At 41.1% G+C, this 24591-nt stretch overlaps 2 protein-coding genes across 3 annotated transcripts in view; one reads left to right on the top strand and one right to left on the bottom strand.

Annotated features, from left to right (window-relative positions):
* Nucleotides 1-24591, top strand: part of rsph14 (radial spoke head 14 homolog) — a 631180-nt gene that overhangs the window by 227458 nt on the left and 379131 nt on the right. The window lies entirely within an intron of this gene.
* Nucleotides 1-24591, bottom strand: part of gnaz (guanine nucleotide binding protein (G protein), alpha z polypeptide) — a 286628-nt gene that overhangs the window by 158730 nt on the left and 103307 nt on the right. For both annotated transcript variants that reach the window (XM_048555901.2, XM_048555902.2), the window contains one exon: nt 3469-4683. In XM_048555901.2, coding sequence (XP_048411858.1) covers nt 3469-4191 — 723 coding nt within the window. In that variant the 5' untranslated portion in view covers nt 4192-4683. The remainder of the gene's footprint in view (nt 1-3468; nt 4684-24591) is intronic.

A 24591-nucleotide genomic window follows, 5' to 3' on the forward strand; every position in this document is an offset into this window, starting at 1 on the left:
CAAGTCAAATGCAAACTCTGATACCTGTCCAGAGGGTTCAACACTGATTGTCATAATATCTCCAAACAAGTTAACTTTAAAATAACTATCATGGTACGTGAATGCTCATTGTTTTAAATTCACTTTTAAGATAATTTATTTGTCCTTTTTTTTAGCATTGAAGGAGTGAATGGTCATGTCACACATCCCAAATTTCATAACCGTTTCAGTCATTTACAAATTGAGATTTGAATTATTTTGGATATTTTTAAAGGGATAACTAAAGGGGCATCATTGTAAATTGAACAAACAGTCTTTAATAGCACTGTTGTTGTTGATATTGCTGAAAGTCACCTAGAATCACAAATCCCTTCAGTGTGGAAGCAGATCATTCAGCCCATTGAGTCCACACTGACTCTCTGAAGAGCATCCCACCCAGAGCTCCTCCTCATATTTCCATCACCTAGCCCTTCCAAAACCATTGGCATCGCAGGCCAGAACCATAAGATAAGATTCATATTGATTTCATGATATGTTTTAAAATGTCTTCAACAATTCTGTGAAATTACATGATTTTGTGCATCTTCAAAATTTTTATAAGTAATAAACAAAAATGTTCAAAGCAAGTTTAGAAAAAACAATGACATCAGGAAATTGTATTTTAACTCCTGGGGACTTCAGGACAATCTTGGAGGATTGACAACCTATCCAACATATTAATTTTACAACACATTCTTGTTTTGAAAACCCAACAAGCTTCACCCACACCATGTGAATGATATCCTTCTACTTTGTGCTCTTTTGTGCAGCCATTTTTCTAACACCAGTCTTCTCTCCGGCCATCACTTTTTCATGCCAATATTATTGTCATTTTGTTAAACCACTGTGCCCCAGAATTCTTTAATCAATACCCTCTGCCTTTTCCCTGCTATCAGAAACATCTATAAAACGTAAATAAAATTCTAATCTATCCACTAACTTCAATTTACCATATATCCTTTCTCCTTATTATAATTACTCATGAGATATGTGTGAGGAGAACTGTACAGCTAAAATGTTTGGAATTATCCCGGCCTTGTTTAGCTCTGGATGTAGATACAATTGACTTGGAAGAATGGAAACACCCAACGTATTATGGTTATGCTTCTTTTCTTCTGGTTTTGTTACATCAATAGTAAGCAAAATAAATTGCCTTGTAGTATGGACACTGATATAGTGGATCACAGAGTCTTTTTCAATGTGGGCTTTTCCATTATTCTGTCGAGAATGGCGGAATCATAACTGTAATAAATCGGTTTAGTGCATCTGGTTGGTCACAAAGGTTGAAAAATATTACCCACTAACTGTCTTTCATGCCCTCAATTTTGTTTTCTACTATTCAGCTTTTCAGTACTCTTGGATTTAACAGCATTATTTTCCTCCAATACATTGCCAGCTCTGTACTTACTTAATTGAAACATATAAAATAATCAGAGGGTTAGATAGGGTGGATAGGGAGAGCCTTTTTCCTAGGATGGTGACAGCGAGCACGAGGGCGCATAGCTTTAAATTGAGGGGTGAAAGATATAGGACAGATGTCAGAGGTAGTTTCTTTACTCAGAGAGTAGTAAGGGAATGGAACGCTTTGCCTGCAACGGTAGTAGATTCGCCAACTTTAGGTACATTTAAGTCATCATTGGATAAGCATATGGACGTACATGGAATAGTGTAGGTTAGATGGGCTTGAGATCGGTATGACAGGTCGGCACAACATCGAGGGCCGAAGGGCCTGTACTGTGCTGTAATGTTCTGTGTTCTATGTTATATCACACTCTGCAAAAGTAATTAATAAAACTAGTACTGGAGATTTTCTGTCTATGGATAGCTATAAAAAAATCATATATAGAATTGTACGTTGGTACACTTGGCATGTCCCAAAGATTAAACTTTAACAGATATATGTAACCAGTTGAAACTACAATTATTTACTGATTTCTGACAACTTCGGCGTTAAATGATAATTTGTTGTTCGTTGTACAAATTACTTGGATAACGTATCATCAAGGGCTTCAACACTCATCAAATAACTCTTGAATTTATGCAAACTAGCGCTGCCACGTACAGCAGCATTTGGTAACCAGGGTTTAAGAGCTGATTAGCCGGTTGCTGGGAAGTGAGAGATAGACACCACTGTGCTCTGAGAAACTGGCACTATAGCAACCAGACACTTTGAAAAAGCTGTGGGTAAGCAAGTGGTTGGTGGAGAGGGAGGAAAGGGGAAAGGTGGAAAGAGTTAGAGGGGTACAGGGGCAAGAAGTCATCTGGATATATATTTCATAAAACAGACTTGGCCTCCAATAGCTATAATAGCAAATTAATCATGGTTTAATTCCTCACCTAACCTCATCCATTTTGGTAACCATGGCAATGGTTACAGCAATGTGTTGCACTAAAGCTCAGCTGACTCAGAGTTATCTCTGTTCATCTGGCAAATAGAGCATTAAATATTTGATAAGAAAACTAAGTGTGCAAATTAACATTTTAACTAGCTGAAAGCCAAGGTGTTGCACTTCTGGCTTTGAATCAATCTTTCTAGACAAAATATTAACTCAAATTAACTTTGTGGAGTGATCTTTCTTTTGTGAAATAATGTTTCAAGGCATGTTGCAATGGAGCACACCTGAATATTCTGGAAATATTCAAAATACTAAATAGTTCATTTACTTAAAACATTTGACTTCAAATATTGATTTTTAGTGAATTAATTGTTAAGGTGCTGGAGTGAAGTTAATGATAATTTTGTTTTTGCACATGTAGAAGTCAGGATGTTATTACACTTAGAATGAGGATTTCAGAGTTCAGGTGAAGTTCAGAGAACGTCAGTCTTCTTTCAGCAAAACACAGTCTCAAATAAGCAGCCTTTATTTCTTCACTTTTAAGCCAATAACTTTGAAATCTAAAACCTCAATTAAACTGTTTACTGTCTTTTTAATATGCTGCCTTTTGATCATACTGGCTTGAAATAGTAGTAAAATTTGAGTGTGCTGTTGAAGCATTCTGATTGGTTGAAAGCTACACATTCTGACTCAGGATGAATGGGGAAACTATCGGAAGAAACTCCAGACATCCCTTTCAGTGTTGTGACAACTGAACCCTCATTGCTGTTATTGAATAAGGGCAGCAGCTGTTTCTAATGCTTAAAGAAAAAGTATAATAGATTACATAGTAATTTGAAGTACAAATTAATCAAAAGTGACAATTTTCTAAACTGAGGTAGAGAAATAAGTACAGTAAGTGTTAGTAAAATCTTTACTTTTTGAATGAGTCAGTCCATCCTTAATTTTTGGTCCATTCCAGAAAGCAGTATACTTATTAAACTGACATCAAAATTATAAATGATTACAAAACTAGCACATAATGTAGCAGACTACAGGAATTGCATGTAATTGTTATCAAACAGTTGAAAGATCTAGAAAACACACCGACCCAGAAAAAAAAGCATTTACTTACTGTCTGATTGTCTTCATACAGTTTCAAGTCATATCCACTCAGCTCCACGCAGAAAATTATTGCTGTAACCCCTTCAAAACAGTGAATCCATTTCTTCCGTTCAGACCGCTGCCCTCCTACATCCACCATTTTAAATGTCAGTTCCTTAAAAGTAAACTTGTTTTCCACTATGCCAGTGGTCATGTCTCTTGACCGCAGAATGTCCTCTACTGTTGGGATGTAGTCAGATGCTGCAATTCTGTCAAGGTCATTCAGGTAGTAGGCTGCATTGTCTTCCAAGTGGTACTCGTTGGACCGGCAGAAACACTCCTGGACACCTGGGTCACCCCATAGGCGCTTCATCACCCCCAACAGCTCTGGCGTGATCTCTCCTTTGCTCTCAGCAGGTCCAGTCAGGGCAAAGAGCTGAACAGCGTCATAGGCTCTGTCAGGGTTGTGGAATTCTATTTTAAGGGTAGCAAGTGCACGGATGATACGTGTGAGTGAGTCGATAGCATTGTAGATAATGAGGGGCTTGTACTCCTTGCATGCCTCCAAGTTGAACCCGCCACTGTGGATAATTTTCATCTGTTTGACAATGGTGCTCTTGCCGGAGTTGCTAGTCCCCAGCAGCAGGAGTTTGATCTCACGACGCTGGCGCTGACTTTCTGAGCGCAGGTGTCGATCAATCCGCCTTGAGCGCCGAGCTGCCTCCTTCTCCTCAGAGCTTTGACGACATCCCATGTTCCTTCTGTTGCAGTTGGCTGTACTTCTGGTAAGCAACAGTGATTGCTGCAGTAGGCTTGTCAGGTGTGCTGTGCACCTCACACTAAAGTAAAAGCTGTGCCTGATGATCAAACAGGTAAGTACCAATTCAGTCAATCCCAGCAGGGGTGAGCGAAGAAATACAGCATCCACTGATAGGTCCTCAATTCAGCAGATTTCATGGCATTCCCCTCCTTTTTGCAAGAAAGATGGCTCATTCCTGTTGATAGAATACTTTTCCCTTTTCTGAAATACCGTTTGTGTCTTTAAATTTTTGTTCCACCCCAACATCCTTATTTAGTATTCATCCTTTTTAGAGATGACGGGTATGCTTGGGTGATCAAAGTTCCCAATCACTTATCTCTGTCTCTGTCTTGGGATTGGTAGCAAGTGCACAGAAGAATTGCACAGCTCTCTGATTCTGTCACTTCAAACCTGAACAGTCTGCATAACCGTCAGTGACCAATTTATCTGCCAAACAAAACAAAGTGAATCATTAGGACTGCTTTTCCTGTAGGTGATGAACTGACATGATGACTATTTGAAAGAGAACAATAGGCTGTAAGTTATTCATGTACATTTATTAAACCCACAATAGAAAGCTGGTGAATTTTTAAATCATATAAGTGATCTATTCTTGCAACCTCCATGGGTTCAAAACGTACCTTTTGTGTTCTGCTGAGAATGCTTCCCTTAATTGATAGGTTACTGAATCGCTCGATATAGCCATTTCTGAGATTGGATACACTACATGAATTACAGCTGTAGGTGTGGGTCTCTATGCAAGTTACACAAGCACGTCTTGTATTGAGTGAGTCACTTGTTTAGACACTGATCCATTACAAACTGAATAAGCCTGATTTTGAGATCCATGTCAGTGACTGAATGAAAAATCTACATAATGATATGTAATTCCAGGAACGGGTTGTCAAATGTATTCAGGGCTGAGAGGGTTAATTTTAAACCTAACCAGATTGTAGGTGGTGAGGAGCAGGGAGAGGTGAAGTTTGAACTGCAACCCGAGGTCTGGGTAATTTCAGCAGCTGAGCCTCAGAAACATGCTACAATTACCTGCCTGGCATTTGACTGTCGGAGGTAGAACACATCAATGCATTAATAGGCTGCTGAGAAATTCAGTCTACCACAGTTCTGCAGCGAGCAGGCACATCATGGATGATGCACACGAGAGAGTTGATAACATTATAGATAGGGGAGGAGGTTTGTGAAGAAAGGGAATGTCTAAACCAGCAGAAACTACAGGTGTGGGGTCTGGAGTCCTCTAAGCGCCACTGAGGAAAGTTTGACTTCCCAACAGAAGGGTGGTTCTGTCTACAGACCTGATTCAGCCTGGTACGATTCCTCCACTCAGACCTCAATTAGAATGCAACCAGATCTCTTGAAATATTAGGACCCTATCTGCAAATGTTCACAATGCTTCTGCCTTTATTAAGCAGCCGTCTCAGTTGAATCTGTTGATCGAAATGGGCAATGCCAGGTAAGAGTTAGTTTAGGAGCAGATAAGTAACAGTTTTTTTGGCTGAGAGGGTAGGGATAAAATCAAACCATCATCTAGAATTCTCAGATTGCCACATATTATATATTGTAATATATAATATTATGAATATAAATGTTTGTATGATATCAAAATTTAAATGAAATGTATTCTCAACAACAAAATCTTAATGTACTTTTAGGACCTCAAATAATACTTTTAAAAACAAAGCTCAACATTTCTTCAGTGTATTTAACCATTCCCACAAATGGTGTCATTCTGATCAATACATACAAAGGACTTTGTTCCTTCTTTTTGAAATGAATCTTAGCAGAATTTCATTTGGTGCCACCATGTCATAGGCAAAACAGCCATCAATATTGAAGAAGAATCAGCATTCGATATCACAACCTAACCTTACATTGAAGCTGAGGGTGGGGGAAATCTCTGAAATCTGGTATGTGAAGTTTAAAAAGATACAATTTTCAGACAAATACAAATTGTTATACGTATTATATCTCAAATTGTTTCTGTAATAATGGTACTACTGTTGTGGAGAATGTTTGATACCTTTCACCCACTCATGATAGTATCTTGCAGTAACTCAATCAAATTTAATAATACTGTCTTTCTTTTGAAATTGCTTGTTTTGTCTGTTTTCATGGGTTTATTTATTTTGACACAAAGCAGTTGGTTCAACTGTTTTATCCCCTGAAATAAATCCTATTTGATTGATTTGTTAAGGTAAACAAAGAAAAATAAAAGCACAACTATTGTCACATTTTCTATTCATGGAACAAGATGAAATCGTATACATTGCTTCCTTTATAAATAAAATTGCTGTCCCCTCAAAAAGTGGTTAAGCATTTGAATAATCTCGAGCTCAAATTTGACGACAGCCAAGTTGGCTGGCCTGGACTAGCCCCCAACACATAAAACATATTCATTAGCCAAGTATTAGTTAGTTGTCTGCTCTTACTAAGTGATTTTTTTCAAGACTTTCCCCTACTGATTTGGGTATAACAGGAACAGCGAAGTAGAGGGTTAACCACGTAACAAGGAAAATCACTGGTGCATAAAATTTTCATTACGAGGATTAGCTACTAGCAGCTCCAGTCATGAACAGAAATGCTTGTAGCCAAAGCACTGTAATCCTGACTTTGGGCATAGAACAAAATGGCAACTGATCAAATCGTATATTGTCCCATTATTGCTGTCTGTAGAGAACAGGATTTAGCACCAAACTGATGATTCATCAAAATTAGTTTCCATGCATATTACTCTGTGTTTGTGCATCCCTTTACTCTATTTGATAATGTACAATCTGGAATTTTTCAGTAGGTTAGATAAGGGGACCAAACCAAACTCCACAGATTAACGCACACACAAATGACTTTTTAAAACAAAATCCCTCCATTGATATATTATTTAAAAACTCTCAAACCGTAACTATATTGCTATTTTCCTACACAACAACATAAGACATAAGACCATACAACATAGGAGCAGAAGCTAGGCCACTCAACCCATTGAGTCTGCTCTGCCATTCAATCATGGCTGATAAGTTTCTCAACCCATTTCTCCCACTTTCTCCCTGTAAGCCTTGATCCCCTTGACAATCAAGAACCTATCTATCTCTGTCTTAAATATATTCAGTGACCTGGCCTTCACAGCCTTCTGTGGCAGTGAATTCTATAGATTCATCATTCATTGGCTAAAGAAGTTTCTCCTTATCTCTGTTCTAAAACGCCTTCCCTTTACTCTATGTGCCCTCGGGTCTTAGTCTCTCCTCCCAATGGAAGTATCTTCCCAATATCCATTCTGGTCCAGGCCATTCAGTATTCTGTAAGTTTCAATTAGGTCCCCTCTCATCCTTCTAAACTCCATCGAGTATAGACTCAAAGTCCTCAAACGGTCCTCGTGTGTTAAGCTTTTCATTCCTGGGACCATTCTCGTGAACCTCCTCTGAACCCGCTCCAGGGTCAGTACATCTTTCCTGAGATGTGGGGACCAAAACTGCACAAACAACCAAATGTGGCCTGACCAGAGCCTTATAGAGCCTCATAAGTACACCCCTGCTTTCATATTCAAGTCCTCTCAAAATAATTGCCAAAGTTGCATTTACCCTCGTAACTACTGACTTAACCTACAAGTTTACCTTGAGAAAATTCTGGAGTAGAACTCCCAAGTCTCTTTGAACTTCAGACTTCTGAATTTTCTCCCCATTTAGAAAATAGTCCATACCTCTGTTCTTCTTACCAAAGTGCATGACCTCACCCTTTCCCACATTGTACTCCATCTGCCAGTTCTTTGCCTACTCTCCCAGCCTGTCCAAATCCTCCTTCAGCTTCCCCACCTCCTCAATACTACCTGACCCTCTACCTATCTTTCTATCATCTGTAAACTTAGCCAGAATACCCACAGTGCATTCATCTAGATCATTAATGTACAAAAATTGTGGCCCCAAACAGACCCTTGTGGAACACCACTTGTCACCAGTTGCCATCTTGAGAAAGATCCTGTTAACCCACTTTCTGCTTTCTGCCAGATAGCCAATCTTTTATCCATGCTAATAGCTTGCCTCTAACACTGTGGGCCCTTATCTTACTCAGCAGGCTTCTATGCAGCACCTTGTCAAATGCCTGCTTGAAGTCTAGGTAGATAACATCCATTGGCTCTCCTTGGTCTAACCTGCTCATTATTTCCTCAAAGAATTCTATCAGATTGGTCAGGCATGACCTCCATTTGATGAAGCTGTGCGGATTGTGCCCTATTTTACCATACAGTGAACCATGCTTTCAAAAAAGTACCTCATCAGTTATAAAGATATCATGAGGTTACGATAGGCACTATCTGAATGCATATTCTTCTTTTGTACTTTCATTATTGCAGCTTTTCATTAAAGGCACCTGAACCAATATTTTAAATTGCATCCTGCTCAGTGATGTACACAGGATGAAAAGTCAGATCTGTTCAATGCCAAGTGCAAAACAATCCTTTGTACTGCTACTTTTCTGCCAATCAGTGCAAGTATTAAGTTATTGAATAGAAACCATTCCTCTCCCCCTCCAATATAACACTGTTTTTAGGTTTGAAAGATCCAAAGGTCCTGCAATATTATCATCCCACAAGGAGATGCAGCTGCTGTCCCAAGATTTCCTGCCATTGGAATATCAAATTAAGCCTGCTCAGCAGCTGTGTGTTAAATAACGATGTTGTAATTTGATGTGTTATATATAACCTATATTTTTACCATGTTCTGCCTGCTATTTGACTTTTAGCATAGCTCTGACTGCCTGGTCTTCAGTTCTGGCTGTCTTCAAAAGGACTTCAAAGGATTGTCATGCAATGTTAAAGGCACAGCCGCAGATTCACTACTTTTGCATCCAATTCCTGAAAAACAACAAATTAAGTACCTCTTTAGACCTGCGGGATTGTTTCTTGTATTTAACAAAATGTTGTGTTAAACGGGTTTCTGCATTAATTTCTATCATGGCTGAGACAGCTGCACCTTGGCTCGACTTTATTCTGCAGTGCGCCACAAAGAAAGATATCACATGCTTACTACCATGGGAGAGGTAGTATTGGCCGTGTTGAGGGATGTGTGAAGTTATTGTCAGCAATGTTTGATGGATGATATGTTCTTAGTTGGTTCATGGAGACATAGGCATAGAATCAGGCCATGCTATATCAGTAGTTTTCAACCAATCTGGTTGCATCTCTTTATTCCTTTTCTATGCATGCAAGGAAGGATTCACTCATGTATGACCTGCACCAGTAAACATCCCCGCATTAACAGGTTTTGTCCACATTTTCACTGACATTATGGCAGTGAAGATGAAGCTACCTATTTATGGTAATAATTTTTTATTAATTAAGCAAACTGCCCAACAGGGGCCCTCTAATTCAACTGCCTAGATTTTTAGGGAGTTACTGATTAAAATACTCTTTTTTTCCAGTTTATTATTTTTGATTTTACAAGCATTGTTAAAAATCAAAATTATGTTTGAAAGAAAGTGCTCCTTTGAAAGAGTTGAAAAAATAATCAGGACGTTCCTCGGTAAATGGCTCTATCCAATAATGCTAATTGAGCTTCCTTATGTGAGTAGGGCTCTGCAAACCTTTTCAACCACATTCCCTGATGTGATCATCAACACTCACCTGTTATAATATTTTTAATAGTTGTCAGAAATACAGAGAGAAAACGTGAAGGCTGCTAATTTTGTGTTTTTTTGAAACAATGTTGACTTGCTTGCTGTAAAGTTGACAGCAACCTGTCAAAAGATTCTTTAAAATCTCTTCATTTTAATACTGCCCTCCGTTAAATTCCTCACTGCTTTCTTTCCATCTAAGGAAAACCATTTTCTGTCACTGAGGCAACAGCTGAACAATTTGAAGTGAAGTGACCTTCAGGTCATTGCTGACGTCATTTTAATTGACAGGAGAACATTTGTTTATCAAATGTTTGCTGGCATACATCAAAAACCCAAGAACAGAAGAATCCTTTCAAAGTAGTTTGAATTTGCATTCGCAACATGAAATTTTTGGAATGTATGTTTAAATTGACAAATACTTTTAAAATCCCATTTTCCAAGACAGCATTTATAAACTGAAAGTTTATACTTTTAGAAATACTGCGGTTCCTTTTATTTTGGTGTCTCTTAGTACTTCATTTCATGTGCACTTCAGACTAAACACTGGTTCATCCCTAGGTGAGAGGTTTTGTCCTTGTGTGCATCATTCTCACAAATTGCTGCTGTTAGGAGGGAAGCCAAACTAAAGAGGGGATAATAAAATGTGAGGCTGGATGAACACAGCAGGCCAAGCAGCATCTCAGGAGCACAAAAGCTGACGTTTCGGGCCTAGACCCTTCATCAGAGAGGGGGATGGGGGGAGGGAACTGGAATAAATAGGGAGAGAGGGGGAGGCGGACCGAAGATGGAGAGTAAAGAAGATAGGTGGAGAGGGAGTTGCCTTCTGGAAGGAAAGAAGAGGCAATTAGTTTGGTCATGCACATCTCCCAATGCCTACTTCAGCTCAGTTTGTGTCAGTTTATTTTCAAGAATTTGTGGCACATGTTTTTCAGATATATGAGGAAGAGTAACTGGCCCACTATCAGTGGGATCTCCAATCATGCTCTAAAATTGTGAGCTTATATTTAATTCACCAACCTTCGGAGGCAGGCAATTACATATCAGTGAAATTTCTTCTCAAGTCATCTCTTGAAGTGCTAGGATATCCATCTACCTTTTCATCATGAAACTTTGGACAGTTTTATTTTACCATTAACAATGGCCCCCAACTGTACTTGAATGTTCGGTCAGTTAAGCCTTAGGTTCACAAAAACCATCAACTTCAGATATGTATCCTGTTCCCTCTTAAAGGAACTAGTAAAGTATATAAGCTACGTTTGATGGAGATTTATGCCACATACCTATTACATAGATACAACAGGGACTAATTTTGCAGGACCTTGAGCCCACATGGCAGTGCACACCTCCCTGACCTGGGTCACAGTCGAAGTGTATGTTTGCCTTCTGACTATTCAAGTGTTGGCAAATGAAAGGTTGAAAAGGAGCACTGTAAAAGGCCTATGAGATTATTCTCTTTGAAACAGGTTGGCATCACTGAAATCTGAGCCAGAAATAAAAATTCAAGGTATAATTACACAGAATTGAATTGAAATCGAATACATGGCGTTGACAGAGATAACAAGGTATAAAGCTGGTGAACACAGCAGGCCAAGCAGCATCAGAGGAGCAGGAAAGCTGATGTTTCGGGCCTAGACTCTTCTTCAGAAATGGCATGGAGGCCGCAGGTCTCCTTCCACTTATCCTCCTGGATCCCTATCATAAAAATCAACTATTTGTTGCTCTCTTGTGTGTTTATCTATTATTTAAATGCAATGTTGATCTTCTGCTACTTACATAAAACAGCAGTAGGAGCTATTTATCATAACCTACATGCCAGATTTGTCACAGATAGAATCCCATAGCATGAATCCCAAACTCTGAAGACAAATTTTTCAACTGCTATTCTCTGCACAGAGCTTTGCTGACCGGGATTACATTTTTGGAAGATACACAGATCCAACCACAACGTTTCAAACACATTCATTTTAATGGATAGAATCTAATGGGATTTCTTGATGCTCGTACTTTATATTAGATAATTGCTTAAACATTCTTCAAGAGTACTTTGGCAGGACAGTGCTTCATAGCATACTTCAATGGATACCTGGGAATCACTGGCCTAAGACTGTCCAAAGTGATGGAGGAACATTCGGGAAGGCATCAAGCACCTTGAGACTTGCTGTTGGAACAAAGCAGAAGCCAAGCAAAAACGGTGAAAGAAGTGCACTGCCACACCAATGCCCCACCCATCCCTTCCTGTGACCACTTTCTGCCCCAAGTGTAACAACCTGCGGTAGCTTCATCAGTTTGTATGGCTACCTATGGACTCACCCTAAGATTGGAATTGTCTGCGAGGGACCACTAATAAATGAATGAATGACTTCAACCTAATTTGGTCTCTTAGCATCCTCGTTTAATATCTTGAACAAATACAAATCTTGCACAAAACCAAGATGAATTGACTTTCCATTACATTTCCAAGACTTTCTTTTTTCTAAACTTTTAAAACTCAATTACAAAGTCGCAGTTACTGGCATGGTTGTGATGACCATTAGGTATGCCATTAAGTCACTCCAGGCTTGGAGTTTCAAAGCCTTCAGTTTGAAGGAGGAATGGAAGAATGAAGGAGGTGTGCGTTTTTTTGGTAGGTTTAATCAAAGACTGTTAGAATAGGAGATTTGTTTTAAACTAAGTGGAGATGTGAATAAATACAGCTGGAATAGCAAAAGGAAAGCATGCAGGATGTCAGAAATCAAAACAGAGAAAAATTCAAAAAACTAGTCCTCAGAGTCTCAATTAATGAGAGATGTGTAGGTATATTCGGTAACTACACAATTGAAAGGCAAAAATCATTTTCAAACTAAAATCTGTCTCCAAATCGAATTTGTAGCATAAGAAGTTCAGATGTGGCAAATTATTTATGCTTTTAATAATGTAATTATTTGGAGCGTCCTATGATGTATTGTCCTTTCTGTGCCAGGAGAATCCTTAAGGTAACATTCCACGAATAGAGGTAATTACTTTGCGTGCACCAGTAGGCTTCAACTCCTCTACTGCAGTATCACACTGGCATCAGTCTTCATAACTCTCTTGTCACAAGTTTCCCATGGTACCCACCAGCATTAGTATACGTGAGCTGTTTGTTAATGTTCAACTGATGATAGATTGGTACAGGACGAGAAGTCTCATTCTGACAGTGCTGCAGTCTCCTGTTCTTGCTGCCAGTTATTCAGTTGATGAACTGAAGGAAGCACTGATGACAACTGTATTTCGGTCAACTGTTTGCTGTCAACAAACATTGGCCCAGAATTTTCAATTTTAATTACAGTAAAACTGTTAATGCTAAAATTACTGACAATTTAACAAGTTCTGCATTAAGTGTAACTGAGTTTTGAGAACATACTAAATCATAGTTACTTGAGAACAGCCTCTCTGAAACTGAAAAAAAACTAATCTTATATGTGTTGAGTATGATTCCTCAGAATAACTCTTACAAATTCTCTCACTTCAAAACTCTATAAATAATATTAATAAGGAATTTAGTTAGCTGAGGTGGCAGGCCTGATCCTAGTTGTAGACTGCTAACTGAAAATGCTGCAAATAGATGTCTTCCAAACAATCTGTTGAAGAGATACGTGCCGTTACAGCAGGTTGAACATAAACATGGGCCTGCTAGTCGAGAGATAGGGACGTACCACTGCACCACAAAACCCATTAAAATGCTCTATTTATCGTTTACTGTGAGCTGTCCCTTAGCCACCCTTTATCCAAAAAAAGTTAATAATTCCATATACCCTTCCATATTAATAATCATGTGACAATTTATTAAATACTTTTACTAATCCAAGCGTTCGACATCTAGTGGATCCCATTTGTTTACCCAACTAATTACATCCTCAAAAATGTGTAAACAATTTGTCAAATACAGTTTTCTTTTTTATAAAACCAGTTTGGCTTTGCCTGATCAGGCTATAAATTTTTCAAAGTGCATTGTTAAGACTTCCTTAATATCAGATTTCTTCATTTTCTTAATGACTGATGTAAGGCTAATTTTCCTGTAGTTCCCAATTTGCTTCCCCTTTCCTGATTTTTAATAGTGGATTTACAATTGTCTCTTTCTAATCCACTGAAACTGTTCTAGCATCTAGGAATTATGGGCCAAATAGCCTCCTCCTGTAATTCTGTACAAATTATAAGCAGAGTGGCCACTACCTCTTCAGGTACCATTTTGAAAATCTTTGGACATAGGCCATCAGGTACTGGGGATTTGTTGGATTTTTGTACTTTTGCTTTTCTGATACTTTTTCTCTGCTGATATTAATTACCTTATGTTTCTCACGGCTGTTGGCCTCTTACTTATTGCATATTTCCGGCATGTCATCTGTGTTGTCAACTGTGGAAGTGGACACCAAAATATGTTCTGATCTCTGATGAAGGGTCTAGGCCCGAAACGTCAGCTTTTGTGCTCCTGAGATGCCGCTGGGCCTGCTGTGTTCATCCAGCCTCACATTTCGTTATCTTGGATTCTCCAGCATCTGCAGTTCCCATTATCACCAAAATATGTTCTGCCAGTTGCCTATTCCCCATGATGATTTTCCCTGGCTTTGCCTCTAAGAGAGCAGTCTTTACATTAGGCACTATTTTGTAGATATTTTCTAATCAACCTGTTCAGGGACATTTTGTTATACCTCTGGAGCAGAAGGAAGCCTCCTGAAGTAAGGATACCTCTACTGTGCCACAAGAGTGCCCTTCGACATTTTTATATACTTATAACAGCTTTTACTAGTATTAGTATTATTTACAATCCTTTATATATTGCTGACTAATTTACTCTCATGTTCGTTTTGCTCCATTTTATTGTTATTTTGATCACTTTTAAGTGGTTTCAGGAACTCCCCAAAATGCTCAAGTTTATAATTAGTTCTGGATTTTCAACTCTCAGGGGTTTGGGATGGATTTAAGAACGATGAAATCTTTACTTTATTCATTGTAAAAATGAACTTGCTCCCCCAGCCTGAACCCATTGTGTTATGTGTGGCTTTTTTGGTGGATTGGGAAGGCTTTGCATCGCGACTCTAAATATTCCTTTTCTGAGAGCACGGCCACCATGGTGAGCCCAAAAGGAAACATGAATTCCCCACCATGGTGACTACAAACATCTGTCCCCCCACCCCCCCCCCCCCCCCCGCCACAACACCTCAAGCCTAACTACACAGATATTAGAATGCCTAAAAAAATCCTGTACTAATGTAGAGAGTATGAGGAGGCATGGGAGTATGTAGCAACATAGAGGACCCTCAGTGTAAGAGGGAACATCAGGAGCCTGAGATGGTGACAGGTGAGGTTTGGGGGCATGAGGACAGTGTTAGAACCTGGCTGCTATTCGCAAGAAAATGAGGAGGCCCTTTTAGTCAGCCTTGATATTTAAACTCTCCTGCCCTATTATCACCACTCAACCCTTTGTGCCTATAGTACCAATCATTGCTAATCTGGTTGTGGTCTCAGTTCTGCTCTTCCCTTCAATAACCCTTCACTCACTATCACTAATGTATCTAAAGTAGGAATCACCTTCTTTAATATAGAGATGGGGAAAAATTTAGTCTTTCAGCAAGTTGTGTAACTTCAGAATTCTTTGCCTCAGAAGGCAGTGAAAGTACAGTCATTAAATATGTTTAAGGCAAAGGCACATAGATTCTGTGGTTGGTTCGCTCGCCAAGCTGGTTCGTCAGTTTGCAAACGTTTCATTACCCTGCTGGGTAACATCATCGGTGCAGCCTCTGATGAAGCGTTGTTGTGTTTTCCTGCCTGGGGTCTGTTGGTTACCTCATTTCCAGTTTTTCTTCACAATGGGGTATACCCAGGGTCTAATTCTGCATGTTTATTGATGGCCTTCTTGGTGGAGAACCAGACCTCTAGAAATTCCTGTGCTTGTCTCTGTTTGGCCTGTCCTAGGATCTTGATATTGTCTCAATCGAACTGGTGGTTCTCCCTATCTGTGTGAATGGAGATGAGTGAGTATTGGTCATGTCTTTTTGTTGCTAGTTGGTGTTCACGTATTCTTGTGGCCAGTTTCCATCCTGTAATGTAAGTCGGGTCTTTGCATGGGAACTTGTATATCACGTTGGTTTTGTCCATAGTGGGTAAGTTCTCTTTAAAAAAAAATCTTATTTTGGAATTAAAAGTTTCTAAGTACTTTGGAGTCTGATGCATCATTTTAATAATTGTTCGTATGTAACTCAGCCTTGAATAAATTTAAAGAGCCGGCCTCCCTCCTGGGGGAAAGAAAAGTACATATGCTTCCTACCCTGTGAGGAGGCAAAAAAAATTCTCCTCATCTTTGTCTCAAAAGGGGGACCTCTTATTCTTAAACTACAGCCCCTAGTTTTAGTCTTGTGCACAAGAAGAAACTTCTTCCTGATATCCAAACTATATAGCCTTGATGCAATTTTATAGGTTTCAATAAGATCTCATTCAGCTGCTATCCAGTGGTTTTAGTTCCAACCTGTTCAAGAAACTTCAAGGACCGCAACTTTCCCCCCACAGTGGTCGAGAACGCCCTTGACCGCGTCTCCCGCATTTCCCGCAACACATCCCTCACACCCCGACCCCGCAACAACCGCCCAAAGAGGATCCCCCTCGTTCTCACATGCCACCCCACCAACCTCTGGATACAACGCATCATCCTCCGACACTTCCGCCATCTACAATCCGACCCCACCACCCAAGACATTTTTCCATCCCCACCCCTGTCTGCTTTCCGGAGAGACCACTCTCTCCGTGACTCCCTTGTTCGCTCCACACTGCCCTCCAACCCCACCACACCCGGCACCTTCCCGTGCAACTGCAGGAAATGCTACACTTGCCCCCACACCTCCTCCCTCACCCCTATCCCAGGCCCCAAGATGACTTTCCACATTAAGCAGAGGTTCACCTGCACATCTGCCAATGTGGTATACTGCATCCACTGTACCCGGTGTGGCTTCCTCTACATTGGGGAAACCAAGCAGAGGCTTGGGGACCGCTTTGCAGAACACCTCCGCTCGGTTCGCAATAAACAACTGCACCTCCCAGTCGCAAACTATTTCCACTCCCCCTCCCATTCTTTAGATGACATGTCCATCATGGGCCTCCTGCAGTGCCACAACGATGCCACCCGAAGGTTGCAGGAACAGCAACTCATATTCCGCCTGGGAACCCTGCAGCCCAATGGTATCAATGTGGACTTCACCAGCTTCAAAATCTCCCCTTCCCCCACCGCATCCCAAAACCAGCCCAGTTCGTCCCCTCCCCCCATTGCACCACACAACCAGCCCAGCTCTTCCCCTCCACCCACTGCATCCCAAAACCAGTCCAACCTGTCTCTGCCTCCCTAACTTGTTCTTCCTCTCACCCATCCCTTCCTCCCACCCCAGGCCGCACCTCCATCTCCTACCTACTAACCTCATCCCACCTCCTTGACCTGTCCATCTTCCCTGGACTGATCTATCCCCTCCCTACCTCCCCACCTATACTCTCCTCCCCACCTAACTTCTTTTCTCTCCATCTTCGGTCCGCCTCCCCCTCTCTCCCTATTTATTCCAGAACCCTCATCCCATCCCCCTCTCTGATGAAGGGCGTAGGCCTGAAACGTCAGCTTTTGTGCTCCTGAGATGCTGCTTGGCCTGCTGTGTTCATCCAGCCTCACATTTTATTATCAGAGGCTTGTGTGAGTTAGTGGAAGAGAGCATGCCAATATGTGAAGGGGCTCATGTATTCTGGGCCTGGGTTTGTGAGCTAGTGTGCTATTGAAAATCACAGTTGATTACCATTTACTAGTCACCCCTGCATTGCACTCAAAGGATTATCTTGCTTTCAGTGCCAGAAGCCAGCAAATTAATCAAAAGGAAACCGGACAAAAAGAATTTTAATCAACTGCAAGTCCAAGGATTTCAAAATGGATTGCTCAACCATCAGTGTTCCAGTGTCTACTCTTCACGAACAATCAGAAACTGAACCGTATATCCTAGAAATATTATTGTTTCATTGTACTCGCTTCCCATTTCCAATTTGTGTTGTACTGTTCTTTGTTTCATAGCTGGCCAGTGATTTTCAGGTGGAAATGGAGGACAATAAAACAGAAAGACATGTTAAAAGTTTAAAAAATAATGAGAGGTATGGATAGGTGAGTCTCTTCTCCGCCCAGGGAAGAAATGTCAATTACTAGAGGTCATAGGTTTAAGGTAAAAGGGGGCAAGTTTAAAGGAGATGTGAGAAGCAAGATTTTTTTAAACAAAAGATGGTAAGTGCCTGGAATGCGCTCCCGGGGGAGGTTGTAGAAGCAGATACAATAGCATTTAAGCTATATAATAACATGTAAGAGGCATCTCGACAGATACATGAATAGATAAGGAATAGAGGGATATGGGCATGGGGAAAGGGATTTTCATTCAGAAAGGCGTCATATGTCGGCGCAGGCTTGGTGTGCCATAGGACCTGTACTGTTCTTTGTTCTTTTACTGGCTAATGATTTAAAGGTGAAAATGGAGGACAATAAAATCAAAAGAGTAGCAAATGAAAGATTAAAATTGGAACAGTGGAATCTGGAATTTCAGCAAATAAAAAGAGAAGGAAAGGCAAAGAGAGAGACAGAAAAAGAAGAAAGGTAGAAAGAGAGATAGAAGAAATGGAAAAGAAAGAAAAGAAAAAGGGGAGAAGAGAGAATTTCCGGAAAACAGGGAAGGGAGTTTTAAATAAGACAACTTGAAATGAGAGGCAGCAGTCCTCCTGGATTTCATGAAGGCACCACTAGCTCAGTTTTAAGGGTGAAGGCAACTTGGTTTGTGCATTTAATTACTAAATTTATGGAAGCAGAAGTGGAAACTTTCTTTATGTCTTATCCACAGGAGCTACAGTTTGTCCTTATTACTGCAGTGTAAGCTTTCAGGGAAAACGCATGAAGTTAATTCAGTTCACCTGGGCCATCTCCAGCACATCCCTCACCTTCCTGGACCTCTCAGTCTCCATCTCAGGCAACCAGCTTGTAACTGATGTCCATTTCAAGCCCACCGACTCCCACAGCTACCTAGAATACACCTCCTCCCACCCACCCTCTTGCAAAAATTCCATCCCCTATTCCCAATTCCTCTGCCTCCGCCGCATCTGCTCCCACGACAAGACATTCCACTCCCGCACATCCCAGATGTCCAAGTTCTTCAAGGACTGCAACTTTCCCCCCACAGTGATCGAGAATGCCCTTGACCGCGTCTCCCGTATTTCCCGCAACACATCCCTCACACCCCGCCCCCGCCACAACCGCCAAAAGAGGATCCCCCTCGTTCTCACACACCACCCTACCAACCTCCGGATACAACGCATCATCCTCCGACACTTCCGCCATCTACAATCCGACCCAACCACCCAAGACATTTTTCCATCCCCACCCCTGTCTGCTTTCCAGAGAGACCACTCTCTCCATGACTCCCTTGTTCGCTCCACACTGCCCTTCAACCCCACCACACCCGGCACCTTCCCGTGCAACCGCAGGAAATGCTACACTTACCCCCACACCTCCTCCCTCACCCCTATCCCAGGCCCCAAGATGACATTCCACATTAAGCAGAGGTTCACCTGCACATCTGCCAATGTGGTATACTGCATCCACTGTACCCGGTGTGGCTTCCTCTACATTGGGGAAACCAAGCGGAGGCTTGGGGACCGCTTTGCAGAACGCCTCCGCTCAGTTCGCAACAAACAACTGCACCTCCCAGTCGCAAACCATTTCCATTCCCCCTCCCATTCTTTAGATGACATGTCCATCATGGGCCTCCTGCAGTGCCACAGTGATGCCACCCGAAGGTTGCAGGAACAGCAACTCATATTCCGCCTGGGAACGCTGCAGCCTAATGGTATCAATGTGGACTTCACCAGTTTCAAACTCTCCCCTTCCCCCACCGCATCCCAAAACCAGCCCAGTTCGTCCCCTCCCCCCACTGCACCACACAACCAGCCCAGCTCTTCCCCTCCACCCACTGCATCCCAAAACCAGCCCAACCTGTCTCTGCCTCCCTAACTTGTTCTTCCTCTCACCCATCCCTTCCTCCCACCCCAAGCCGCACCCCCATCTACCTACTAACCTCATCCCACCTCCTTGACCTGCCCGTCTTCCCTGGACTGACCTATTCCCTCCCTACCTCCCCACCTATACTCTCCTCTCCACCTATCTTCTTTTCTCTCCATCTTCGGTCCGCCTCCCCCTCTCTCCCTATTTATTCCAGAACCCTCACCCCATCCCCCTCTCTGATGAAGGGTCTAGGCCCGAAACGTCAGCTTTTGTGCTCCTGACATGCTGCTTGGCCTGCTGTGTTCACCCAGCCTCACATTTTATTATCTTGGATTCTCCAGCATCTGCAGTTCCCATTATCTCTGAAGTTGATTCCCTATTGCCTGAGGAAAGCAGTTTAAAAAAGGCATGCCAATTAGTGCAGTTCCCTCAGGAAACAGCCTGACTAGGTGTACCTGGAAATTGAAAGGTTTAGGCAGCTTGCTTTTGATCAGTGGGAATGGGCACTTAGATCGAAAGTCACTACAAAATAATTATTCTTGAGGAGTTCAAAACCTCCATGCTTTTTTAATATGAATGCATCAAAAGGAACAGAGAATGACTGGGTCCACATAGGCAAGCAAATTGGATGATGATTATGAGCTAATCCACAAACTCTTGTTTCAGAAGATACCCTCCCTTAGTCACCCTCATCAACTGGAAAGGATAGAATTGGGAGAGTAATAGGGAAACCAAGTTCCCATGGGAACAGGGGAATGCTGCGAGCCGTCCTCAGGACAGAAAGAGCTGGTAAAAAGGATTTATGTAGGGTATGTGCCCATTCACCTTTACTGGGTGTATCTAGAGTGCGCCTGGTGTTGGGACCAGCAATTGTGGGATTTGTCCCGAATCTGCCTATGAAATTTACATCTGGAAGCAAGCGGCATGGCTGCAGTATTAAATTAATACTTTGCATCTGTCTTTACCTATGAGACAGATGTGCCTGGCCTGTGAGGAGGAAATTCAGTTACCAGAAGTGTTTAAAATTGATAAGGATATGGTATTGGATAAGCTTGTGCTTAAGCTTGTTCTTCTGTACTCAACTGTTAAGGATGTTGTTTTATCAGTCCTGGCTCTCCTGTGTCCACATCATGCCTAGCTCATGTAATACATCAGGGCGTATCTCTACAGATTATCTCATACTTTCTTCATTGTCTTACAAAATCCTCTCCTTTCTCCTTTCTCTTAATATGAGAACAGAGTCTGATTGTCCCGATATTTTTGTGTTAGCTAGTTAAATTGTAGGAGGCTCACTTCAAGAAAATCTGACCTCTTCTACGTCACTAATGTTGTTTAGGGGAGGAAACTGCCATCCTTATCTGGTCTGGCCTATATGTGACTCCAGACTCTCAGCAATGTGATTGACTGTTAACTGTCGTATAGGCAGTTAGGGATGGGTAATCAATACTAGCTAGCCAGCAATGCCCTCATCTGTGAATGAATAAAAATATCTCATTATCTCATCATTTTTCACCAGTCAACACCTGATGCACTTGCCCCTCCTTATCATCTTCCGTACAATATTAGCTTTTCAGCATTTTTATGTGACATAACTGATTCTTATTCAATCACAAGTATTTATTGGTAAATCACTTTTCTAACTCTTCTAAACTACTTTATGTGGACCACTGAATTCAATTTCAAAGATTCATCTTGCAAGGGCAACAATACCCATTATTTCATCTCCCATCTGAAACACGCATTGCTGAATATTTGTCTGTCTATTCTTTTTCATTTTTAGCTGTGAAACATTTAGATATACCTACGCTGCTTCAAATGCATGTGAGTCTTTCTTGATACATGAACATGTAATCCAACACTTAGGATTTGTCTTTTTCATTCAAGACCGTCTAGCTACTCAATTTTAATGGATATGTAATCTCATATCTCTGAACCAACTCAAATGGGCGAAATCCCAGTGGATTCATTCAGAGAACTTTTGGTAGCAAAAGATTAAAAATCTAATCCTCTGATTGAATTCTTTTGGCACTCGTGATACTATGCCTTAATCACGGTTTAAAGAATCTGACTTTACTTCTTCAAAGCTCCCTGCATTTTAAATGATATGCAATTGACCTCAAATAGTTTTATTCCCAATCTGCTAATGATTTCTTCAAAACTTTAGATATGAAGTCAGAACCTGATTATACTGTACCTCAATTGATAGTCCATTATGAGTAAAAAAAATCTGTGGAAATTCTCCCACCACTACCTTAGCTGTAACTATAAAGATATACTGTTGGCATACATTTATTTTTGGTAATTGTCGGACAACAATCCATGACCACTCAGCTAAATGGATCATCAAAAACTGCTGTAAGAATCAAAGTGCTGGTCTGATTACAAGTTGAGGTATTTCTATCACCTGACATTCATGACAAGTTCACAAAACTGCATTACATCTTTATGAAGTTATAGCCATGTAAAGAACTGTTTATCAATGCCTGAGTTTTCCGTATTCCTTCATGCCCTGCCATAAGAATCTTATTTGCTACTCACATCATCTAATGATATCTTGGCAGTACCATTATTTCATGAAAAACTGTACATTCTTTGCCTGCATGTCTGTGAGGAAGTCTCCACTCCCTCATCAAAACCCTGCTGGCTGCAGGAAATCCTTTGCCGTTTCCAGTGCCATGCCTTAAATGCAGTACACAATCTGTGCTTTCCTTCACTGTATTATTTACCAATATTGCACCAAATCCCGATCATCGCTATTTGCAATCCAATCCAATCTGATCTAATCCAGATCCAAATCCTGTTTGAGCCCCAAACAACCCATTGGGTTGGCATGCCATTAATCAAGCTCTGCTAACCCTGGAGCCATACAAAAATGTTAAAGTTTTTTTAAAGTCTGTAAAATACCGGAATTTGCCTGACCTTGAGACTAAGGTTGAAGGAAGCATGGACCAGTTTTCTGCACCAACCAAGAATTATTATTTATTACAAGTAATTATTACAAGAAAAACTGAAAATTCATTTAAGTGGCCTTCATTTCCTAGTTTTGATGTTGAGATGAGCCTTCTTCAGCTGGCCAGACTCCTTGTTGTTCAAATGTCTTCTTCTGGTGCTTCCACTTGTTTGTGAGAAGTACAAGAGTGGCTGATTCATTTGGAAATTGTGTCTAATTTATCAATCCAAAAGTATTGGCTCACAGCAACTATACAGTGAAGGTAGCTAGTTTTCTTCAAATTTAAACTGAGGTTTTGATTGCAGAGAACTGGTAGTTCCTGGGCTGGGAGAAGGTCTACACACATTTTTTCTTCTCTCTCTCCCTGTAACTTGTTTCTAGCTCCATGCTCTCAGCCACCCAAGGACCAATCCTACCGTTATCAACAAGCAAAAGTCTCTGTGATTGATAACTGTCATTGGTCCACAGACCAATCAACTCCTTATTATCTACAAAAGCTACAATATTACACACTCTCAGCTCCAGATCATCTGCAATCTGAATTTAATTACTCCTTGTTCAAATAATTGTTTACAATACCTATCTTGGTACTTGCTTTCAAAACTGCAGCCACTCTATCAAATACTGGTCCTTAAAACAGTCCTTTCTCATTTCAGTCTAGAAGTTGTAAAACCATAAAAATAAAGACATGGACCTTACAAAGTGAGGTGGCAACTATTTTTTCACACAGTGAGTACTAAGGGTATGAAATACACTACTGGAAGTAAGCTGGAGGCACATTCATAGGGATTCAAGTGGGCATTGGATTAGTGTTTAAGCAGAAACAATGTAGAGGGTAAGGGAAAAGGCAGGAGAGTGGCACTAAGTTAAAATGCTCAGAGAGCTGACTCCGACACAGTGGATTGAATGGGCTTCTTCTGCACTGTAACACATCTGTGATTCTGTGAAACACTGTGTAATGTCAAATTGAAAAAGCAGTACAACTGCTGGGAAGGGGAAAAACAATTAGTGCTCTATTTAATTTATACTGATCTAGAGGTTGGTGGCAGCAATAGGGATGAGCTAGAAGGCAATGTGACTGAGGCTCACATTGCAATCCTACTACCCAGCAACTAATATAGAAATGCTGCTAAACGTCAACTCTTTATTTGCCACCCAGGTACAGAGCAGCAAGCAGACTTATTAAAGCTGATCGCTGAATTTAAAGGGTAATGCAGAGTCAAACCAGTCTGTACCACACTACCTCCGCATGATATGGAGGTGAAAATCTCCTTCTATAAGCAATATCTCCGTCCACCACATCCAAGAAAGTTAGAATCATAGAATCTCTACAGTGTGGAAACAGGCCCTTTGGCCCAACAAGTCAACATTAACCCTCAAAGCATCCCACCCAGATCTATGCCCCCCCGCCAATCTCACATCTCTGAACACTATGGGCAATTTAAACATGGTCAATCCACCGAGCCTGCACATCTTTGGACTGTGGGAGGAAACCAGAGCACCCTGAGGAAACCCACGCAGACATAGGGAGATTGTGCAAACTCCACACAGACAGTCCCCCGAGAATGGAATCAAAACCAAGTTCCTGGTGCTGTGAGGCAGAAGTGCTAACCACTGACCCATCATGCCACCTGGTGGTCCAGGTTCAGAAGGGGATTAACTAAAGGCTGGAGCACCAACTAACAACAATAGCTTGATCTCCACAATTGTGTTCATTCCCAAGGGATGGCTTCACAGGGGTCTGCACTGACTACCAAAAGGTTAG

Source organism: Stegostoma tigrinum, chromosome 26 (assembly GCF_030684315.1).
Source record: "Stegostoma tigrinum isolate sSteTig4 chromosome 26, sSteTig4.hap1, whole genome shotgun sequence".
Lineage (NCBI taxonomy): Eukaryota > Metazoa > Chordata > Chondrichthyes > Orectolobiformes > Stegostomatidae > Stegostoma > Stegostoma tigrinum.